General features: G+C 46.5%; 1 protein-coding gene across 1 annotated transcript in view; it reads right to left on the bottom strand.

The window, feature by feature from the left end:
• Positions 1 to 1879: 1879 nt before the first annotated feature.
• LOC133419852 (ribosome biogenesis protein BMS1 homolog) overlaps positions 1880 to 22672 on the bottom strand; it is a 49223-nt gene continuing 28430 nt past the window's right edge. Inside the window, exons 9-21 of the mRNA XM_061709314.1 lie at positions 19660 to 20150; positions 18359 to 18615; positions 16048 to 16129; positions 15868 to 15950; positions 15575 to 15763; positions 13246 to 13434; positions 12429 to 12609; positions 10652 to 10710; positions 10378 to 10500; positions 10017 to 10164; positions 4468 to 4643; positions 3667 to 3828; positions 1880 to 2162 (exon numbers count right to left, since the gene is read on the bottom strand). Coding sequence (XP_061565298.1) covers positions 1938 to 2162; positions 3667 to 3828; positions 4468 to 4643; positions 10017 to 10164; positions 10378 to 10500; positions 10652 to 10710; positions 12429 to 12609; positions 13246 to 13434; positions 15575 to 15763; positions 15868 to 15950; positions 16048 to 16129; positions 18359 to 18615; positions 19660 to 20150 — 2365 coding nt within the window. The 3' untranslated portion in view covers positions 1880 to 1937. The remainder of the gene's footprint in view (positions 2163 to 3666; positions 3829 to 4467; positions 4644 to 10016; positions 10165 to 10377; positions 10501 to 10651; positions 10711 to 12428; positions 12610 to 13245; positions 13435 to 15574; positions 15764 to 15867; positions 15951 to 16047; positions 16130 to 18358; positions 18616 to 19659; positions 20151 to 22672) is intronic.

The raw sequence follows: 22672 nt of genomic DNA, 5'->3' as shown, positions 1-22672 counted from the left end.
CAATAATGATAATGTACAGTAATACGCATACAGTAATCTCATTAAACATAAGTTCAGCTTTTACACCGTTCTAACTGACTGATCGCCCAAACACAACCTCACGTCTCCTCTGGATTCTGGATCTGAGCTGCGGGTTCTGTCGGGGGTTCCAGTCCGATGCGGCCTCGTTCCTCTCGGCTTTCAGTCCCAGCAGTCTCTCGTCTCTCTCTCTTCTCCCGCGATCCCGCCCTGGTCAACGGAGCCTATCACGGCATCTCGGTGCGCGCGGGGTCCGGTCCACTCGTCGGCTGATGAGCGCCCGGGCCTCACGGACACAGGTGGCTGGGTGCTCCTCGGGCTGAGCTGGCAGACTGACCGGAGGATCAGGCCCTCCTCGGGAGAGAACTAAGAGCGGAGAGAGAAATTAGAAAGGAGAGAAAGTCGGGAGTGCAGTGCGCTCCGTGGTAACGGGTCTTACGCTCCGCCGGACACTCCAGGCTCGAAGCGGCTTCCCCCCCCCGTCCCGTCGCAGCGCTCAGGAATAAATGGGTAGATGCGGCCGCGGCTGCCTCGGTCGGCAGGCACGTCTTGTCCGGTCCGCTGTCTGAGGGAGAGAGCGAGCACTGGGCAGGAACGGGAGTTTGAGCTCCGCGGGCTGCGTGACGTCACCAGCCCCTGGCCAGCGATTGGGTGCTCGCCGCTTTTGGGCTTGCGGGCGGTTTTACTGTGAGGGACAGTTCCCCCCCTTCAGGACTCGCCGGACTGGTTTCCTGGGGGCTCCACTGCGTCTGAACCCCCCTGGTGTCGTAACCCCAGGGAGTCTGTTCTCTGGTCCCTTTGCGTTGGCTTTTCCTTTGTTCCTCCAGGAAAACCTGCTGATTTTGTGGGGCTGCACTGTGTCCGACCCCCCCCTGGTGTCGTAACCCCAGGGAGTCTGTTCTCTGGTCCCTTTGCGTTGTCTTTTCCTTTGTTCCCCTCTCAGGTCTGGCAGGAACCCTGCTGGGTTTGTGGGGGCTATACTGTGTCTGACCCCCCCCCAGGTGTCGTAAACCCCAGGGAGTCTGTTCTCTGGTCCCTTTGCGTTGTCTTTTCCTTTGTTCCCCCCTCAGGTCTGGTAGGAACCCTGCTGGGTTTGTGGGGGCTATACTGTGTCTGACCCTCCCAGGAGTCGTAAACCCCAGGGAGTCTGTTCTCTGGTCTGGAGCCATGCAGCGGGGGTCATAAACTTTGGCTTGGCTTCGGCCCTTTACTTGGTCCAAGAGCCGGAAATGTTCACCCAATATCACATATGTTATGAATTCATAATCATATGGACGGTGGTCCAACATTAATATGTTATAGCTTTATTATTATATTATAGCTTTATTACTATGTCATAGCTTTATTAATATGTCATCCCTTTATTAATATGTCTTAACTCAGCGGTCGGCAAGCCAAAATGTTTTAGATCCATATTGGACCAAAAACAAAACAAATATGTTGGAGCCGCAAAAAATGAAAAGTCTTGTATCAGAATTAGAATGAAGACAAATGGCGAAAGGCGAAATGTTGAGATTAATGTTGAAGTACAATTTAGAGAAAAAAGTCGAAATGTCGAGAAAAAAGTCGAAATGTCGAGAAAAAAGTCGAAATGTTGAGAAAAAAGATGGGAAAAATGGAAGGATGGAAGTGTTTCCTGTTATATTGCTGTACTACTGTTGTATCTTGTGAGGGGGTAACCGAGCAACAGCGGCCTCCACAGAGCTCCACAACAACCAGACAACTTTAGAAGTCAGACTTTTATTAACATTAGTTCCAAACATCACCATTTCCAGGTAGAAAAACAATAAAAACACTCGTACAGTCCAGTTCCCCCTGGTGGGGTTGGTTCCCGGTCCAGGTTCCCGGTGGGGAGTCCCGGTGGTGGGGTTGGTTCCCGGTCCCGGGTCCTAGTCCTCCGGCCCCCCCACTGGGGGCCCCTAATCGTCCTGCCCCCCCTTCAGGCTGGACCTCTGCTTCCTCTGCTCCGCCTGCCCTTTGACCCGGAACAGCTTCTTCCGGATCTCCTTCTCCCTCCTCATCCGCTCCTCCGCCTGCTGCTGCTTCTGCTGCAGGAACAGCTTGTGCTGCGACCGATGCTGCGCCTGCAGCTTCTTCTTCCGCTGGTTGTGGACGGTGCTGAGAGCCTGCAGCAGCGCCGCCACCTGGTGGACGGGAGGGGAACCACACGGTTAACACGCTGGTTGGCGCACCCATGCACGAAAAAACTAACGCACGCACGAAAAAACGCAGGCGTGAAAAAACGAACGAAAGCACGGAAAAACGCACGCACGCACGGAAAAACGCACGCACGCAAGAACGCGCGCACCACGAAAGAACGCACGCACGCGCAAAAGAACGCACGCACGAAAGAACGCACGCACGAAAACAAGCACGAAAGAACGCACCCACGCACGCACGAAAACACGCACGAAAGAACGCACGCACGCACGCACGCACGAACGAAAGAATGCACGGACGAAAACACGCACGAAAGAACGCACCCACGCACGCACGAAAACACGCACAAAAGAACGCACGCACGAAAACACGCACGAAAGAACACACCCACGCACGAAAGAACGCACGCGCAAAAAGAACGCACGCACGAAAGAACGCATGCACGAAAGAACGCACGCGCAAAAGAACGCACGCGCAAAAGAACGCACGCACGAAAGAACGCACGCACGCGCAAAAGAACGCACGCACGAAAAACACGCACGAAAGAACACACCCACGCACGAACGCACGCACGAAATACCGCACGCACGCACAAAAGAACGCACGCACAAAAGAACGCACGCACAAAAGAACGCACGCACGCACAAAAGAACGCACGCACAAAAGAACGCACGCACGCACGAACGCACGAAAGAACGCACGCACGCACGCACGCACGCACGCACGCACGCACGCACACACAAAATCACCGGGGGTCTCTGCAGGAAGGTTCTAGGTTCTAGTCCAGGTCCAGGTTCTCACCTTCCTCTCGTGCGGTTCCCGGATCACCGGGGGTCTCTGCAGGTCCCGGGTCTAGTTCTAGGTCTAGGTTCTAGTCTAGGTCTAGGTTCTAGTCCAGGTCTAGGTTTCACGCACGCACGAAAACACGCATGAAAGAACACACCCACGCATGAAAGAACACACGCACGAAAGAACGCACGCACGAAAGAACGCACGCACGAAAGAACGCACGCACGAAAGAACGCACGCACGAAAGAACGCACGCACGAAAGAACGCACGCACGAAAGAAAGAACGCACGCACGAAAGAAAGAACGCACGCACGAAAGAACGCACGCGCAAAAAGAACGCACGCACGAAAGAACGCACGCACGAAAGAACGCACGCACGAAAGAAAGAACGCACGCACGAAAACACGCACGAAAGAACGCACGCACGCACGCACGCACAAAAGAACGCACGCACGCACAAAAGAACGCACGCACGCACAAAAGAACGCACGCACGCATGCGCGAAAGAACGCACGCACGCACAAAAGAACGCACGCACGCACAAAAGAACGCACGCACGCACAAAAGAACGCACGCACGCACAAAAGAACGCACGCACAAAAAAATGCACGAAAGAATGCACGTGCGCACGCACGCACAAAATCACCGGGGGTCTCTGCAGGAAGGTTCTAGGTTCTAGTCCAGGTCCAGGTTCTCACCTTCCTCTCGTGCGGTTCCCGGATCACCCGGGGTCTCTGCAGGTCCCGGGTCGGGCCCTCCTTCTTCTGCTGCTGCTTGGGTTTGCTCTTGAAGGGCAGGGCCTTCTGCAGGTGGTTGGGGATGTGGAGCCGGTTGAAGGTCCGCGGGGCCCGGGCGATCGGCTGGAGGAGAGAGAGAAGAACATGATCAGAACCAACCCTCCAGACCAGACCAGGTCTGGACCAGACCGACCCGGACCAGCCGGTTGAAGGTCCGCGGGGCCCGGGCGATCGGCTGGAGGGAGAGAGACAAAAATATAAACTTCATCCTTCCTAAACCTGGCCTAAATCTGGACGATCGGCTGGAACAGAGACAAAAAAAATTCAAAAAATGTTATTACTTGCGTATAAAGCCCAAAACGGCTCAGCTCCGCAGTATTTACAAGACCTGATAGAGCCTTATGTTCCTGGCAGAGCTCTAACGGGCTTTTCTGCATAAGTAGCTACTAGGCAATGTTCATGCTAAATTTGGTGCTTGTCTCACAAAGTGAACGATTCTCCTGAAAACCTGAATTCATTTCCCTCACTAGAAAGAAATTAGCTCAATTAAAGTAGAATATAATATTAATAATATTATTAATTAATAATTATTAATTAATAATATTAAAGTATAATATGTTTTATAGTTTCTTTATGAAATGCGCATTTTTTGCGCTAAAGGGTCAAAGTGTAACAATGATTCTAACTGTCCCGGAGGGTTAATAACCCCAAACAATGACCAGAACCGGACCAGACCAGAACCAGACCGGGACCAGGACTCACCTTGTACAGAGAGTCCGTGTTGGGCCGGTTCCGGACCCCCAGGTCCTGCTTCAGCTGGCCCAGAGTCCTCATGCCGGACCAGCCGTCCTTCTGACCCGCCGGCAGCAGCAGAGACGTGACCGGGTTGTAGAGCTGCGGTACCGAGACCGGGAACCAGGACCGGAGGAAGACAATATCTACAGAACCAGATAGAACACTGTTAGAACCAGAACCAGAACCGGGAACCAGGACCGGAGGAACACGATGTCTGGGGGAATAAAGAACTGTTAGAACCAGAACCAGTACCGGGAACCAGGACCGGAGGAACACGATGTCTGGGGGAATAAAGAACTGTTAGAACCAGAACCAGTACCGGGAACCAGGACCGGAGGAAGATAATATCTGCAGAACCAGAGAACTGTTAGAACCAGAACCAGGAACCTTCCTGAACATATTTACTGGATGTAAATCATAAATGAAACACGCTGATTGATAATAAAAACCTCTAAGTGATGCAAAGTTTCGTTGCCCATTATTTAACACTTTAATTTCTAATCGCTGAGTAGAATAATTATTGATTGACTGATTGGTTCCACAGATGAGAAGCAGCCAGACAGACGACTGAACCCAAAGCCTAATAATCTTCAGCTCCTCTGTAACCTTTTTGATATTTATCAATAAAATCAGAGTTGGTGGACGTTTGATCCCACATTCATCAATATTCACCAATATTTATCAAGATTAATCAATATTCACCAATATTCACCAATATTCACCAATATTTACCAATATTTACCAATATTCACCAATATGTATCAATATTCACCAATATTCACCAATATTTATCAATATTCACCAATATTTACCAATATTCGTCAATATTCACCAATATTCACCAATATTCACCAATATGTATCAATATTCACCAATATGTATCAATATTCACCAAGATTCATCAATATTCAACAATATTCATCAATATTCAACAATATTCATCAATATTTACCAATATTTACCAATATTCGTCAATATTCGTCAATATTCAACAATATTCACCAATATTCATCAATATTCACCAATATTCACCAATATTCACCAATATTCATCAATATTCACCAATATTCACCAATATGTATCAATATTCACCAATATTCACCAATATTCACCAATATGTATCAATATTCATCAATATTCACCAATATTCACCAATATTCACCAATATTCACCAATATTCATCAATATTCACCAATATTCACCAATATGTATCAATATTCACCAATATTCACCAATATTCACCAATATTCATCAATATTCACCAATATTCACCAATATTCATCAATATTCATCAATATTCACCAATATTCATCAAGATTCACCAATATTCACCAATATGTATCAATATTCACCAATATTCACCAATATGTATCAATATTCACCAATATTCACCAATATGTATCAATATTCACCAATATGTATCAATATTCACCAATATGTATCAATATTCACCAATATTCACCAATATTCACCAATATTCACCAATATTCACCAAGATTCACCAATATTCACCAATATTCACCAAGATTCATCAATATTCACCAATATTCACCAATATTCACCAATATTCACCAATATTCACCAATATTCACCAATATGTATCAATATTCACCAATATTCACCAATATGTATCAATATTCACCAATATTCACCAATATGTATCAATATTCACCAATATTCATCAATATTCATCAATATTCACCAATATTCATCAAGATTCACCAATATTCACCAATATGTATCAATATTCACCAATATTCACCAATATGTATCAATATTCACCAATATGTATCAATATTCACCAATATGTATCAATATTCACCAATATTCACCAATATTCACCAATATTCACCAAGATTCATCAATATTCACCAATATTCACCAATATTCACCAAGATTCACCAAGATTCATCAATATTCACCAATATTCACCAATATTCACCAAGATTCATCAATATTCACCAAGATTCATCAATATTCACCAAGATTCACCAATATTCACCAAGATTCATCAATATTCACCAATATTCACCAATATTCACCAATATTCACCAATATTCACCAAGATGCATCAATATTCACCAATATTCACCAATATTCACCAATATTTACCAATATGTATCAATATTCACCAATATGTATCAATATTTACCAATATTCATCAATATTCACCAATATGTATCAATATTCACCAATATTCATCAATATTCATCAATATTCACCAATATGTATCAATATTCACCAATATTCATCAATATTCATCAATATTCACCAATATTCACCAATATTCACCAATATGTATCAATATTCACCAAGATTCATCAATATTCACCAATATTCACCAAGATTCATCAATATTCACCAAGATTCACCAATATTCACCAATATTCACCAATATTCACCAAGATGCATCAATATTCACCAATATTCACCAATATTCACCAATATGTATCAATATTCACCAATATTCACCAATATTCACCAATATGTATCAATATTCACCAATATTCACCAATATTCATCAATATTCATCAAGATTCACCAATATTCACCAATATTCACCAATATGTATCAATATTCATCAAGATTCACCAATATTCACCAATATGTATCAATATTCATCAAGATTCACCAATATGTATCAATATTCACCAATATTCACCAATATTCACCAATATGTATCAATATTCATCAATATTCACCAATATTCACCAATATGTATCAATATTCACCAATATTCACCAATATGTATCAATATTCACCAATATGTATCAATATTCACCAATATTCACCAATATTCACCAATATGTATCAATATTCACCAATATTCACCAATATTCACCAATATTCATCAATATTCACCAATATTCATCAATATTCACCAATATGTATCAATATTCACCAATATTCACCAATATGTATCAATATTCATCAATATTCACCAATATTCACCAATATTCATCAATATTCACCAAGATTCACCAATATGTATCAATATTCACCAATATTCACCAATATGTATCAATATTCACCAATATTCACCAATATTCACCAATATGTATCAATATTCACCAATATTCACCAATATTCATCAATATTCACCAATATTCATCAAGATTCACCAATATTCACCAATATGTATCAATATTCACCAATATTCACCAATATTCACCAATATGTATCAATATTCACCAATATGTATCAATATTCACCAATATGTATCAATATTCACCAATATTCACCAATATTCACCAATATTCACCAAGATTCATCAATATTCACCAAGATTCACCAATATTCACCAATATTCACCAATATTCACCAAGATGCATCAATATTCACCAATATTCACCAATATTCACCAATATGTATCAATATTCACCAATATTCACCAATATGTATCAATATTCACCAATATTCACCAATATTCATCAAGATTCACCAATATTCACCAATATGTATCAATATTCATCAAGATTCACCAATATTCACCAATATGTATCAATATTCACCAATATTCACCAATATGTATCAATATTCACCAATATTCACCAATATTCATCAAGATTCACCAATATTCACCAATATGTATCAATATTCATCAAGATTCACCAATATTCACCAATATGTATCAATATTCACCAATATTCACCAATATGTATCAATATTCACCAATATTCAACAATATTCACCAATATTCATCAATATTCACCAATATTCATCAATATTCACCAATATGTATCAATATTCACCAATATTCACCAATATGTATCAATATTCATCAATATTCACCAATATTCACCAATATTCATCAATATTCACCAATATGTATCAATATTCACCAATATTCACCAATATGTATCAATATTCACCAATATTCACCAATATTCACCAATATGTATCAATATTCACCAATATTCACCAATATTCATCAATATTCACCAATATTCATCAAGATTCACCAATATTCACCAATATGTATCAATATTCACCAATATTCACCAATATTCACCAATATGTATCAATATTCATCAATATTCACCAATATTCACCAATATGTATCAATATTCACCAATATGTATCAATATTCACCAATATGTATCAATATTCACCAATATTCACCAATATTCACCAATATTCACCAAGATTCATCAATATTCACCAAGATTCATCAATATTCACCAAGATTCACCAAGATTCACCAAGATTCATCAATATTCATCAATATTCACCAAGATTCATCAATATTCACCAAGATGCATCAATATTCACCAATATCCATCAATACAGGGCTTGGTCGTCTTGACGTCATCACTTGGCGGAGCCGCCATGTTGGAAGCTACATTAGCTACATTAGCTAGCTTAGCTGCTCCTCGGACCGCTGTAACAGACGAGCTCCCTCTTCGTTGTGTCTGACTTCTAATAGTTACTCTCCGTTATTATTTTTCTAGTTAAAAGCACACGTGTAGCATGCTGCTACAAACAAAGTGCTAACAGTTGCTAGAACGGAGCGCAGCTTAGCTTTGACCAGATAACCGTGTTCCCGCCGTTTTACAGCTTTATGATCTGAAACTCCTGCAGCCAAACATTTGTGAATGGATGAATGAGACTCTAACGACTAATAACTACGGAACTGCTCCCAAGTGTAGCGCTCACACCGCTAACGAGCTAGCCTAAGACGTGGGTTGTGCAGAACTGCAGCAGTTAGTCCTCATCGGAGCTCCACTCTTTAGCAGGGATTTCATTCGGATCCAAACCGTTAATAATCATTATTTTCTCCATATTCCGCTCCCTGGCTTCCTTGTTTAAGGTTCCCGGTAAATTCCAGTTCCTTTCCGGCATTTTAACATTTTTTTTTTAACGTTCCGTCTGTTAGCTTGCTGCTACCACACTGCTGTTTGTTTACAGTCACGAGGCTGCCAACATGGCCGCCGCGTCCCAGAATGCACCTTGGTGACGAGCCCTTTTCGTCAACATTCATCAATATTCCAAATCTGTTCAGATTCTCGCCAGCACACTAGGGGATTGTGGGTAATAATCAGAGGGGATTGTGGGTAATAATCAGAGGGGATTGTGGGTAATAATCAGAGGGGACTGTGGGTAATAATCAGAGAGGATTGTGGGTAATAATCAGAGACGATTGTGGGTAATAATCAGAGACGATTGTGGGTAATAATCAGAGAGGATTGTGGGTAATAATCAGAGAGGATTGTGGGTAATAATCAGAGAGGATTGTGGGTAATAATCAGAGGGGATTGTGGGTAATAATCAGAGGGGATTGTGGGTAATAATCAGAGAGGATTGTGGGTAATAATCAGAGAGGATTGTGGGTAATCAGAGAGGATTGTGGGTAATAATCAGAGGGGATTGTGGGTAATAATCAGAGGGGATTGTGGGTAATCAGAGGGGATTGTGGGTAATAATCAGAGAGGATTCTGGGTACTAATCAGAGAGGATTGTGGGTACTAATCAGAGAGGATTGTGGGTAATAATCAGAGGGGATTCTGGGTACTCACCGCTCATCAGCAGCCGGTCCTCAAACGTGGCCCGGTACGACCCCGGGGGGGTCCGGAGGGCCTTCTTGATCTGACCTCTGACCCCCGACACCGTCCTCACCGACGCTCCTTCAAACTTAGCTACTTCCAGCTCAGAGTGGAACATTCCCTGGAGAGAGAGAGGGGGGTTAGGGTTAGACCTGGACCTGGACCTGGTCTGGACCTGGGGGTTAGACCTGGACCTGGACCTGGTCTGGACCTGGGGGTTAGACCTGGACCTGGACCTGGGGGTTAGACCTGGACCTGGACCTGGACCAGGGGGGTCTGGGAGGTCTAGGGGGTCTAGGAGGACCAGCAAGATCCAGTTCAGACCAGTTCCTACCTTAACAAAGCAGGTGTTCTTGAAGATCTTGTCCGGATACCCGACCAGCTTCAGCTTCTTCACGATGGTGACGGACTTGTCCAGGTCCAGGACCACGCCGGTGGCCGCGATCCGGAAGTTGGACTGGGGGGACAGAGGAAGACCTGTTACAGGGACCCTGGAACCCCTGCAGACCCTGTTCTAGACCTGCAGGTGTGCTGGTCTAGAACAGGGTCTGCAGGTAGACCTGCAGGTCCAGAAGGGGGTCCAGCAACCGCCGGCCCTGGGGACTCACCTTGACTCCGTGGACGGTCTGCAGAGCCAGGAACCCGGTTCCCTGGGGGGTGATGGGACCTGCAGAGACAGGACAGATCACTGTAGAGGGACCGGCGAACCACCAGGAACCACCAGGAACCACCAGGAACCACCAGGAACCACCAGGACACCAGATAAACGTCTGGTTCTTCTTCCGCCTCTCTGCGTGCGTTTTTTCGTGCGTGCATGCGTTTTGCGTGCGTTTTGCGTGCATTTTGCGTTTGTTCGTGCGTTCGTGCGTTTTCCGTGCGTTTTTGCGTGCGTGCGTTTTGCGTGCGTTCGTGCGTTTTTTCGAGCATTTTTTGCACGCGTTTTGCGTGCGTTTTTTTGGGCGTTTTTGCGTGCGTGCGTTCGTTTTTGCGTGCATTTTGCGTTTGTTTGTGCGTTTTTGCGTGCGTTTTCCGTGCGTTTTTGCATGCGTGCGTTTTCCGTGCGTTTTGCGTGCGTTCGTTTTTGCATGCGTTTTGCGTGCGTTCTGCGTGCGTGCGTGCGTTTTGCATGCGGGCGGGCGTGCGTTTTGCGTGCGTTCGTGCGTTTTTCCGAGCATTTTTTGCACGCGTTTTGCGTGCGTTTTTTTGGGCGTTTTTGCGTGCGTGCGTGCGTTCGTTTTGCGTGCGTGCGTTCGTTTTTGCGTGCATTTTGCGTTTGTTCGTGCGTTTTTGCGTGCGTTTTCCGTGCGTTTTTGCATGCGTGCGTTTTTGCGTGCGTGCGTTTTTCGTGCGTTTTTCGTGCGTTTTTGCGTGCGTTTTGCGTGCGTTCGTTTTTGCATGCGTTTTGCGTGCGTTCGTTTTTGCATGCGTTTTGCGTGCGTTCTGCGTGCGTGCGTGCGTTTTGCATGCGGGCGGGCGTGCGTTTTGCGTGCGTTCTGCGTGCGTTCATTCTTTCGTGCGTTTTCGACATTTCCACTTTTTTCTCAAAATTTCCACTTTTTTTCCTCATGTCATCATGTCAACCAGGTCCCCGAGGAACCACCAGGAACAAGATAAACGTCTGGTTCTTCTTCCGGCTCTCGGTGAAGGCGGAGGCTTTTCTGCTCCTCTCCCTTCTCTATCTTCCCTGCTGCTGCTTTTGTCCTGTCTCGTCTTCAGAGTCTCTTCTTTTCACTCCTCCCAAATTCTACAATCATGGAATTGATTAACTGGTCTCTCAGCACAATTGACCAAATTTTTGCGACGAGAAGTCAGGGGGTAAGGTTGGTGATTGGTGATTCTGTCTGTCGAGGACGTTGAAGATGCTTCATAATTGGATTTATGATAGCGGGATTTCTCCTAATCGGAGGAGGGGATTCCTGGTGTACCGACAAACGCGTAAGTCGTCGACATTGATGAACCAGAGACTGAAGGCAGACGGAAAATTACTGGAGTCTGCCTGTTTTCTTTTCAATACACATATTGATTCTATAATCTGACCTTGACAGGGCGGTTTGGCCGATCGCTCTGGTCACAATCTCCCTGGTGGAATGTAAAGTCACAATCTCCCTGGTGGAATGTAAAGTCACAATCTCCCTGGTGGAATGTAAACAAGGTGACTCTGCCCCCACTAACCCTCCCCTCTCAGGAACATCTGTGGACCTGTTTCAGAACTGACCGAGCCGTCTGATAACATCAAGGGCCCCGGCCCCCCGGGCCCCCTCTTACCCCAGATGGAGGCCCCCTGGCCCCCCCTGGGCCCCCAGGGCCCCCCGGCCCCCCCAGGACCGGTTCTTACCCCAGATGGAGGCCCCCTGGCCCCCCGGCCCCCCCAGGAACAGTTCTTACCCCAGATGGAGGCCCCACAGTGCATGTGCAGGGGCGAGTACTTGAGCAGCCGGTTCCGGCCGTTGTGGTCCTGGATGTGGAACAGCGGGACCGTCTGGAACCGTCTCCAGCCCAGAGACAGAATCAGGGGGTCCCGGGTCTTCAGGGTCCGCGGGTACCAGCGGTGCTTCTTCAGACGCATCTGGAACAGAACGGTTACCACGGTTACCACAGTTACCACGGTACCAGCGGTGCTTCTTCAGACGCAACTGCAACGGTCGGAGGTTTGGTTGGAGTCGGTGACGACACGAAGAACCAGGGGTACCAGGGGCCACAGCAGCAGGTTACCGCGGCTGTGTGTACATTTGTTTTCCTTTTTTTATTATTATTTGTATTAATTTTTATTTTTTCAATTTATTTTTCTTTTAATATTTTTTTAAATTGTATTTATTGTCTTATTTTATTTGGTTTTATTTCATTTATTTTTAAATTGTTTTTAATTAATTATTTATTTTATCTTTTCAATTTTATTTTATTATTATTTTATTGTATTACTTTTATTTTTTTTTTATGTCTGAATGAGTGGGTACATGATGGCGGATTTATTCTATTCGGATTTAAAATCGGAATAAACCAGCCACTTACTTGGGAATTAAGTTAAATTCAGAATTAGGTGTTTACATGGTAATTTTTACTTAATTTAAATCGGATTTAATTTTAATTCTGAATTAAAGAGGAATTAAACTTCCCATGTAAACTCATTCTCTGGTTACCGTGGCTACGCCCCTCCCCCCCAGGTAGCCCCCTCACCCCCAGGTAGCCCAGGTAGCCCCCTCACCTGCAGGTAGCCCACGTTGCCCTCGCTGCAGCCCAGGCCCCCGAGGATTATGGGATAGCGCGGGTCGAAGCGGCTGACGAACTCGCAGGGCAGCGCGGGAATCTCCACCCGGACGTACATGCCGGCTCTGAAACCCTCGTACTGGACCCGGATCTCGTCGTCCAGGCCCTGGAACTCCACCCGGTTGATCTGGGGGAGGAGGGGGGGGGGGGGGGGCAGGGGGAGAGGGGTCAGAGGTCAGGGGTCAACGGTCAACACTCACATAGACACTCAGGGACGGCTTCTTTCCCAAAGCTGGGAACTTTCTCAACCAATAAGCTCCTCGTACTGGGCAATATTCTTTCACTCAATCATATGAATTATTATTCTCTCATTCACTCATAGTGTATATTTATATTTCCTGTTTCTTATTTTATTTTTTACACAGTTTTTACATGTGTGCACTTCTAAACTCTGACGTGGCTGAAGGGATCAGTATGGAGCTAGAACAGTCTCACAAGTCACAAATCCACAGAACGATTCTCACGTGTGTAGGACAAGATACACGGGAGGAGAGGAGATCGGTAAAGAAAACAGCGCAATCGGAGAATTGTCCCACGCATTTGTGGATCATTTCGTCCCGTGCATTCGTGGATCGGCGTGTGCATTCGTGGATCTTGTTCTGTGCATTTGCGGATCGGCGTGTGCATTTGCGGATCGGCGTGTGCATTTGTGGATCGGCGTGTGCATTTGTGGATCGGCGTGTGCATTTGTGGATCGGCGTGTGCATTTGTGGATCGGCGTGTGCATTTGTGGATCGGTGTGTGCATTTGTGGATCGGTGTGTGCATTTGTGGATCGGCGTGTGCAGAAAACATCCGTTTGATGGGGATATTCCGTTACGTTTACATGACCCAATATTCAGGTTTAAAGCAGTAACCCAGGGCTCATACTGGGGTTTTAAAAACCTGAATATGAGCAAATTCTGGTTATTCAAAGGGGTTATTGGTGTTTACATGGCCGTGGAACCGGGTTATTGATCATATTCAGGTTATTGGTGTTTACATGGCCGTGGAACCGGGTTATTGATCATATTCAGGTTTTAAAAGGTTATTGATGCTGGAAACACAGTCACTGTCATCCTCCCTGGAGGAATAAAAACAAGACGCTCTGCTCCCACTAGCCGACACACACACACCTGGGCCCCGCCCCCTCCCCAAGCCTCTCCCCAGGCCCCGCCCCCTCCCTAAGCCCTGCCTCCTAGGGCTGCACGATTCTGGACAAAATGAGAATCACGATTTTTTTGCTTAGAATTGAGATCACGATTCTCTCACGATTTTTTTCCAATATAAAATATATTGCACTTATTACTTTAACTTTGCAACAGCTGAACAAAAATATAATAAAAATAAACATCTCTTGTCTTCTTTACACAAACCTTTGAATAATTTAAACAATAATAACAATTTTGAACAATATTTGTTCCTCCCTGAGTTGAACACCCTTTCAGAAAGGGGACTTGTAACAGATCCTGTAGTTCTGAGGCAACAAATTATTCCTCTGGCTGCTTTTTGCTGTAACAGCTGACATTGAACATAAAAACAATAAACATCTCTCTTGTCTTTAAATAATTTTAACAATAACAATTTTAACAATATTTATGTGCAATATGTGTCAGGTGATGAGAAAGGTAGATGTTTCTCCAAATGTAATCCACAATCATTAACAAAATATAACAAACATGACAACATGATAGTTGAGCATGACAGGACTACAACAACCTAGAACATAGGCCTAGTCCTTTTTTATGCAGCCATCTTTAAAAAAAAAAAAAAAAAAAAAAAAAAAAAAAATTAAATCGTCGTCATTTGGAAATGAGATCGCGTTCAAGCATGAATCGAGATCGCGATTTTTTAACGATTAATCGTGCAGCCCTACTGCCTCCCTAAGCCCCGCCCCCTCACCTGGGCCTGCTTCTGCAGCTCCTCCTTCAGGCCCCGCCCCCTCCTCCCTAAGCCCCGCCCCCTCACCTGGGCCTGCTTCTGCAGCTCCTCCTTCAGGCCCCGCCCCCTCCTCCCTAAGCCCCGCCCCCTCACCTGGGCCTGCTTCTGCAGCTCCTCCTTCAGGCCCCGCCCCCTGTCTAAGCCCCGCCCCCTCACCTGGGCCTGCTTCTGCAGCTCCTCCTTCAGGCCCCGCCCCCTCCCTAAGCCCCGCCCCCTCACCTGGGCCTGCTTCTGCAGCTCCTCCTTCAGGCCCCGCCCCCTCCTCCCTAAGCCCCGCCCCCTCACCTGGGCCTGCTTCTGCAGCTCCTCCTTCAGGCCCCGCCCACTGTCTAAGCCCCGCCCCCTCACCTGGGCCTGCTTCTGCAGCTCCTCCTTCAGGTCATCAAAGTACGTGGCGTCCTTGTCGTCGTCGTCGTACTCGGAGTCGAAGCGCTGCTTCAGCCGCCGCTTCTTCTCCAGACGCTTGTTCTTCAGGAGCTCGTCGTCGTCCAGCCTCACCGGGGGGGACTCCTCATCTTCATCATCATCATCCTCCTCCTCCTCCTCATCATCCTCACCGCCCTGCTGCTCAGAGAGAGAATATTTGAGTGGGTAGGTCAGTCGGTCGGTCGGTAGATATTCTCCTCCACCAGAGTTCCTACCTCCCGGTCCTTCGGCCCCCCCTGGTTCTTGTTTTTGTGAACTTCTCCAGTCTCCAGGTCTTCAAAGTCCCCGAACATCTCGTCTGTCGGAGCAGGAGGAGAATCGTTACCGTGGTGACCAACGACCGTTACCGTGGTGATCCAACCCCCCCCAGACCCCTCAGACGGTCCAGTCCTCACCGTCCTCCTGCAGCAGCGTAGCGGCGTCTCGATCTTCCTCCCACTTCCCCGTCACAAAGCAGTCCCTGATGGAGGACAGAGTCTGGAACAGAGGGTTGGAGTTAGACCTGGACCTGGACCTGGTACTGGTCCTGGTCTGGACCAGATTTAGGCCACGTTTCCACGTAGCCGGGTATTTACAGAAACAGATATTTCCCCCTCTCCGTTTATAAAAATACCATCATTTCCAGGAACCTGCATAAATATCTGTTAAGGTGCTATGAGCAGCCAAACCTACAGGGGGCAGTGTAACGAGAAGATAAAGTCATGCTAGCCAATCAGAATCCTGGAAAAAACATCAACAAATGACACGAGTAACTTCCAGTTACTTCCAAGATGAACCAGAGTCTTTGGTTTGGAGTGACAGAGAAGTGGAGTTACTTTTAACATTTCGACTTTTTTCTCAACATTTCAATGTCAACTCTTTTCTCAAAATTCAGACTCTTTTCTCAAAATGTCAACTCTTTTCTCAAAATGTCAACTCTTTTCTCAACATTCCAACTCTTTTCTCAAAATTCCAACTCTTTTCTCAAAATTCCAACTCTTTTCTCAAAATTCCAACTCTTTTCTCAAAATTCCAACTCTTTTCTCAAAATTCTCAACATTTCGACTTTCTTTCGCAAAATTCCGACTCTTTTCTCAAAATTCAGACTCTTTTCTCAAAATGTCAACTCTTTTCTCAAAATGTCAACTCTTTTCTCAACATTCCGACTCTTTTCTCAAAATGTCAACTCTTCTCAAAATGTCAACTCTTCTCAAAATGTCAACTCTTTTCTCAAAATGTCAACTCTTTTCTCAAAATGTCAACTCTTTTCTCAACATTCCGACTCTTTTCTCAAAATGTCAACTCTTCTCAAAATTCCAACTCTTTTCTCAAAATTCCAACTCTTTTCTCAAAATTCCGACTCTTTTCTCAAAATTCCGACTCTTTTCTCAAAATTCCGACTCTTTTCTCAAAATTCCAACTCTTTTCTCAAAATTCCAACTCTTTTCTCAAAATTCCAACTCTTTTCTCAAAATTCCAACTCTTTTCTCAAAATTTCAACTCTTCTCTAAAAAATTTCGACTCTTTTCTCAAAATTCCAACTCTTTTCTCAAATTTCTCAACATTTCGACTTTCTTTCGCAAAATTCCGACTCTTTTCTCAAAATTCAGACTCTTTTCTCAAAATGTCAACTCTTTTCTCAAAATGTCAACTCTTTTCTCAACATTCCGACTCTTTTCTCAAAATGTCAACTCTTCTCAAAATGTCAACTCTTCTCAAAATGTCAACTCTTTTCTCAAAATGTCAACTCTTTTCTCAAAATGTCAACTCTTTTCTCAACATTCCGACTCTTTTCTCAAAATGTCAACTCTTCTCAAAATGTCAACTCTTCTCAAAATGTCAACTCTTTTCTCAAAATTCCAACTCTTTTCTCAAAATTCCAACTCTTTTCTCAAAATTCCAACTCTTTTCTCAAAATTCCAACTCTTTTCTCAAAATTCCAACTCTTTTCTCAAAATTCCAACTCTTTTCTCAAAATTCCAACTCTTTTCTCAAAATGTCAACTCTTTTCTCAAAATGTCAACTCTTTTCTCAAAATGTCAACTCTTTTCTCAAAATGTCAACTCTTCTCAAAATGTCGACTCTTCTCAAAATGTCGACTCTTTTCTCAACATTCCGACTCTTTTCTCAACATTCCGACTCTTTTCTCAACATTCCGACTCTTTTCTCAACATTCCGACTCTTTTCTCAACATTCCGACTCTTCTCTCAACATTCCGACTCTTCTCTCAACATTCCGACTCTTCTCTCAACATTCCGACTCTTCTCTCAACATTCCGACTCTTCTCTCAACATTCCGACTCTTCTCTCAACATTCCGACTCTTCTCTCAACATTCCGACTCTTCTCTCAACATTCCGACTCTTCTCTCAACATTCCGACTCTTCTCTCAACATTCCGACTCTTCTCTCAACATTCCGACTCTTCTCTCAAAATTCCGACTCTTCTCTCAAAATTCCGACTCTTCTCTCAAAATTCCGACTCTTTTTCTCAAAATTCGACTTTCAACTCCAGGTTCCTACCTCCTCCAGGTCCCAGTCCCGTCCCCCCTCGGTGGGGAACCTGGACCTGAACCTGGTCTAGGACCAGATCCAGGTCCAGGTTCCTACCTCCTCCAGGTCCCAGTCCCGTCCCCCCTCGGTGGGGAACCTGGACCTGAACCTGGTCTAGGACCAGGTTCAGGTCCAGGTTCAGGTCCCTGAGGACCAGTTCCAGGTCCAGGTTCCTACCTCCTCCAGGTCCCAGTCCCGTCCCCCCTCGTTGAGGAACCTGGAACAGTCCAGTCCGTTGGTCTGGAGGATCCGGGTCTTCTGGGGCCGGCTGACCCGGAACAGCCCGCCCAGCTCTTCCTCATCCTCCTCTTCCTCCTGCTGGGTGCTGGAAACGGAACCGTAGACCAGTTTCTTCAGGTTGGGCGTGGCCTCCTGTTGCCGTAGAAACACGTCCTGGGCCTTTTGTTGGAGCCCGTCCTTCCACCGGAGAAGTCCTGCGGAGACAGGAAGTGAGGGAGAGACAGGAAGTGAGGGTGAGACAGGAAGTGAGGGTGGGACAGGAAGTGAGGGAGAGACAGGAAGTAAGGGAGAGACAGGAAGTGAGGGAGAGACAGGAAGTAAGGGAGAGACAGGAAGTGAGGGAGAGACAGGAAGTGAGGGAGAGACAGGAAGTAAGGGAGAGACAGGAAGTGAGGGTGGGACAGGAAGTGAGGGTGAGACAGGAAGTGAGGGTGGGACAGGAAGTGAGGGAGAGACAGGAAGTAAGGGAGAGACAGGAAGTGAGGGAGAGACAGGAAGTAAGGGAGAGACAGGAAGTGAGGGAGAGACAGGAAGTGAGGGAGAGACAGGAAGTAAGGGAGAGACAGGAAGTAAGGGAGAGACAGGAAGTGAGGGAGAGACAGGAAGTGAGGGAGAGACAGGAAGTAAGGGAGAGACAGGAAGTAAGGGTGAGACAGGAAGTGAGGGTGAGCCGGAACCGTCACCATGGCAACACTCTGGTTCCCGGCAACCAATCAGGAGTTTTCGGGTTTCCTCGGATTTGTTCCAAACGAGCAACGAAACCTGAGATTAGCAGGCGTTTCCTTTAGATTAGGGATGCCCAGATACCGATACTGGTATCGGTATCGATACTGCTCTCATAAACTCGTACTCGCAAAAATCCTCCGATACCAGCACCGATACTTCCTTGTTGTTGTTACTGATTAGTGACTCTAGGGGGAGACGTTGAGCTGCGGTTTGTATAGTTATTCTACTCATTTTATTTAATTTTATTGAATTAATCTGTTGCAAATCAAACCTGTCTTCCAATTCATTGCATTATTAATTTTTAGCCTAGTTGTTTTTGTGGTAGAAGTATTGTATCTGTACTCTGTATCGGCAAGTACACAAATTAAAATACTCGTACTCTAAAAAAATGGTATCGGGTCATCGCTAGTTCCAACCAGGAGTGTTAGGAAAAACATCAATATCAACATTTAGGTCAAAAGTGAAAGTCAAACCGCTCGACACTCAGGAACCGGAAGGATTTGAAGACTCACCCTGCTCTTCTTCTTCTTCACTCTCCTTTTGTTGTGGTTCCTCCATCTCTTCTTCTTCTTCTTCTTCTTCTCCACTCTCTTCCTCGTCTTCAGAACTGTTTCCAGAGTCTCCTTCCTCCGCCTCCTCCTCCTCCTCTTCCTCTTCACTCTTTTCCAGATCGTCCTCGCTGTCGGCGAAGGCTGGAATCTCAGCGACGGCGTCGTTCTGCTGCAGCTTCTGTTTCTTCTTCGCTGGTGTCGTCTTTTCACACTCAGCTCTCGTCTTTGAGAGAAACGCTGACAAGTCCTCGTCCTCTTCCTCGTCAGCCGCGTCACTGTCGTGATCCTCCCTGTCGTCCTCCTCTTCCTCTCCGTCGTCTTCCTCTTCCTCACTGCCTTCGTCATCTTCATCACTGCCTTCATCCTCCTCTTCCTCGGCGAACACCACCTTCCTTCTCTCTCGGTTGGTGTTGGGATCAAAAACCAGTTCCTCCCGACGTCCGTCCAGTTCTCTGGAACACAAACCAGAACCGAGAGGGATTAGAACCTTCAGATCCACCGACTTTTTTCTCAACTTTTTTCTCAAAATTTTAACGATTCTTTTGACATTTTGACATTTTTCTCAAACTTTTGACTATTTTATCAAAATTTAGCTTTTTCTCAAAATTTTGACTTTTTTCTCGACATTTCGACTTTTTTTTCAACCTTTTTCTCAAAATTTCGACTTTTTTCTCAAAATTTCCACTTTTTTTCCTCGCCTTTTTTCTAAAAATTTCAACTTTTTTCTCAAAATTTTGACTTATTTCTCGACTTTGCTCAAAATTTTGACTTATTTCTCGACTTTTCTCAAAATTTTGACTTATTTCTCGACTTTTCTCAAAATTTTGACTTTTTTCTCGACTTTTTTCTCAAAATTTCAACCAAAGATGCACCTTTCCCCGACGCCTCTAAAGGACGCACTTTTCCCCAACGCCTCTAAAGGACGCACCTTTCCCCAACGCCTCTAAAGGACGCACCTTTCCCCAACGCCTCTAGAAGACGCACCTTTCCCCGACGCCTCTAAAGGACGCACCTTTCCCCGACGCCTCTAAAGGACGCACCTTTCCCCGACGCCTCTAAAGGACGCACCTTTCCCCAACGCCTCTAAAGAATGCACCTTTCCCCAACGCCTCTAAAGGACGCACCTTTCCCCGACGCCTCTAAAGGACGCACCTTTCCCCGACGCCTCTAAAGGACGCACCTTTCCCCGACGCCTCTAAAGGACGCACCTTTCCCCAACGCCTCTAAAGGACGCACCTTTCCCCAACGCCTCTAAAGGACGCACCTTTCCCCAACGCCTCTAAAGGACGCACCTTTCCCCAACGCCTCTAAAGGACGCACCTTTCCCCAACGCTTCTAAAGGACGCACCTTTCCCCAACGCCTCTCGAGGACGGACCTTTCCCCAACGCCTCTAAAGGACGCACCTTTCCCCGACGCCTCTAAAGGACGCACCTTTCCCCAACGCCTCTAAAGGACGCACCTTTCCCCGACGCCTCTAAAGGACACACCTTTCCCCGACGCCTCTAGAGGACGCACCTTTCCCCGACGCCTCTAAAGGACGCACCTTTCCCCAACGCCTCTCGAGGACGCACCTTTCCCCGACGCCTCTAAAGGACGCACCTTTCCCCGACGCCTCTCGAGGACGCACCTTTCCCCACCGCCTCTAGAGGACGCACCTTTCCCCACCGCCTCTCGAGGACGCACCTTTCCCCAACGCCTCTAAAGGACGCACCTTTCCCCAACGCCTCTAAAGGACGCACCTTTCCCCACCACCTCTCGAGGACGCACCTTTCCCCGACGCCTCTAGAGGACGCACCTTTCCCCAACGCCTCTCGAGGACGCACCTTTCCCCAACGCCTCTAAAGGACGCACCTTTCCCCGACGCCTCTAAAGGACGCACCTTTCCCCAACGCCTCTAAAGGACGCACCTTTCCCCAACGCTTCTAAAGGACGCACCTTTCCCCAACGCCTCTCGAGGACGCACCTTTCCCCAACGCCTCTAAAGGACGCACCTTTCCCCAAAGCCTCTAAAGGACGCACCTTTCCCCAAAGCCTCTAAAGGACGCACCTTTCCCCAACGCCTCTCGAGGACGCACCTTTCCCCGACGCCTCTAAAGGACGCACCTTTCCCCGACGCCTCTCGAGGACGCACCTTTCCCCGACGCCTCTAGAGGACGCACCTTTCCCCACCGCCTCTAGAGGACGCACCTTTCCCCACCGCCTCTCGAGGACGCACCTTTCCCCAACGCCTCTAAAGGACGCACCTTTCCCCAACGCCTCTAAAGGACGCACCTTTCCCCACCACCTCTCGAGGACGCAACTTTCCCCAACGCCTCTAAAGGACGCACCTTTCCCCAACGCCTCTAAAGGACGCACCTTTCCCCAAAGCCTCTAAAGGACGCACCTTTCCCCAACGCCTCTAAAGGACGCACCTTTCCCCAACGCCTCTCGAGGACGCACCTTTCCCCGACGCCTCTAAAGGACGCACCTTTCCCCGACGCCTCTCGAGGACGCACCTTTCCCCGACGCCTCTAGAGGACGCACCTTTCCCCACCGCCTCTAGAGGACGCACCTTTCCCCACCGCCTCTCGAGGACGCACCTTTCCCCAACGCCTCTAAAGGACGCACCTTTCCCCAACGCCTCTAAAGGACGCACCTTTCCCCACCACCTCTCGAGGACGCACCTTTCCCCGACGCCTCTAGAGCCGTGATTCCCAACCCCCGGTCCCCGGACCGGTACCGGTCCGTAGAGCCGTTACTACTGGGCCGTGGAATGGCTTGTGTTCCGATCATAATTAGGGCTGCAACGACGTTGTCGACAAAAAGCGATAATCAAAATTGTCGGCAATTGTCACCAGACGGTTTTTTCCCAATGGAGTGAGGCATCTCACTTCACTTCCCCTCATACAATCTCTGCCCAGAGCCGCGTGTCAGCGCAGCTTTTTTTTGTTTTTTTTCTCTTTTTTGCGTCTCCCCGCACCAGACGACTTCGCT

The sequence above is a fragment of the Cololabis saira genome, chromosome 19 (genome assembly GCF_033807715.1).
Source record: "Cololabis saira isolate AMF1-May2022 chromosome 19, fColSai1.1, whole genome shotgun sequence".
Taxonomy (NCBI): domain Eukaryota; kingdom Metazoa; phylum Chordata; class Actinopteri; order Beloniformes; family Belonidae; genus Cololabis; species Cololabis saira.
The sequence above is the reverse complement of the archived record's forward strand: the minus strand, read 5'-3'. Positions and strand labels throughout refer to the sequence as shown.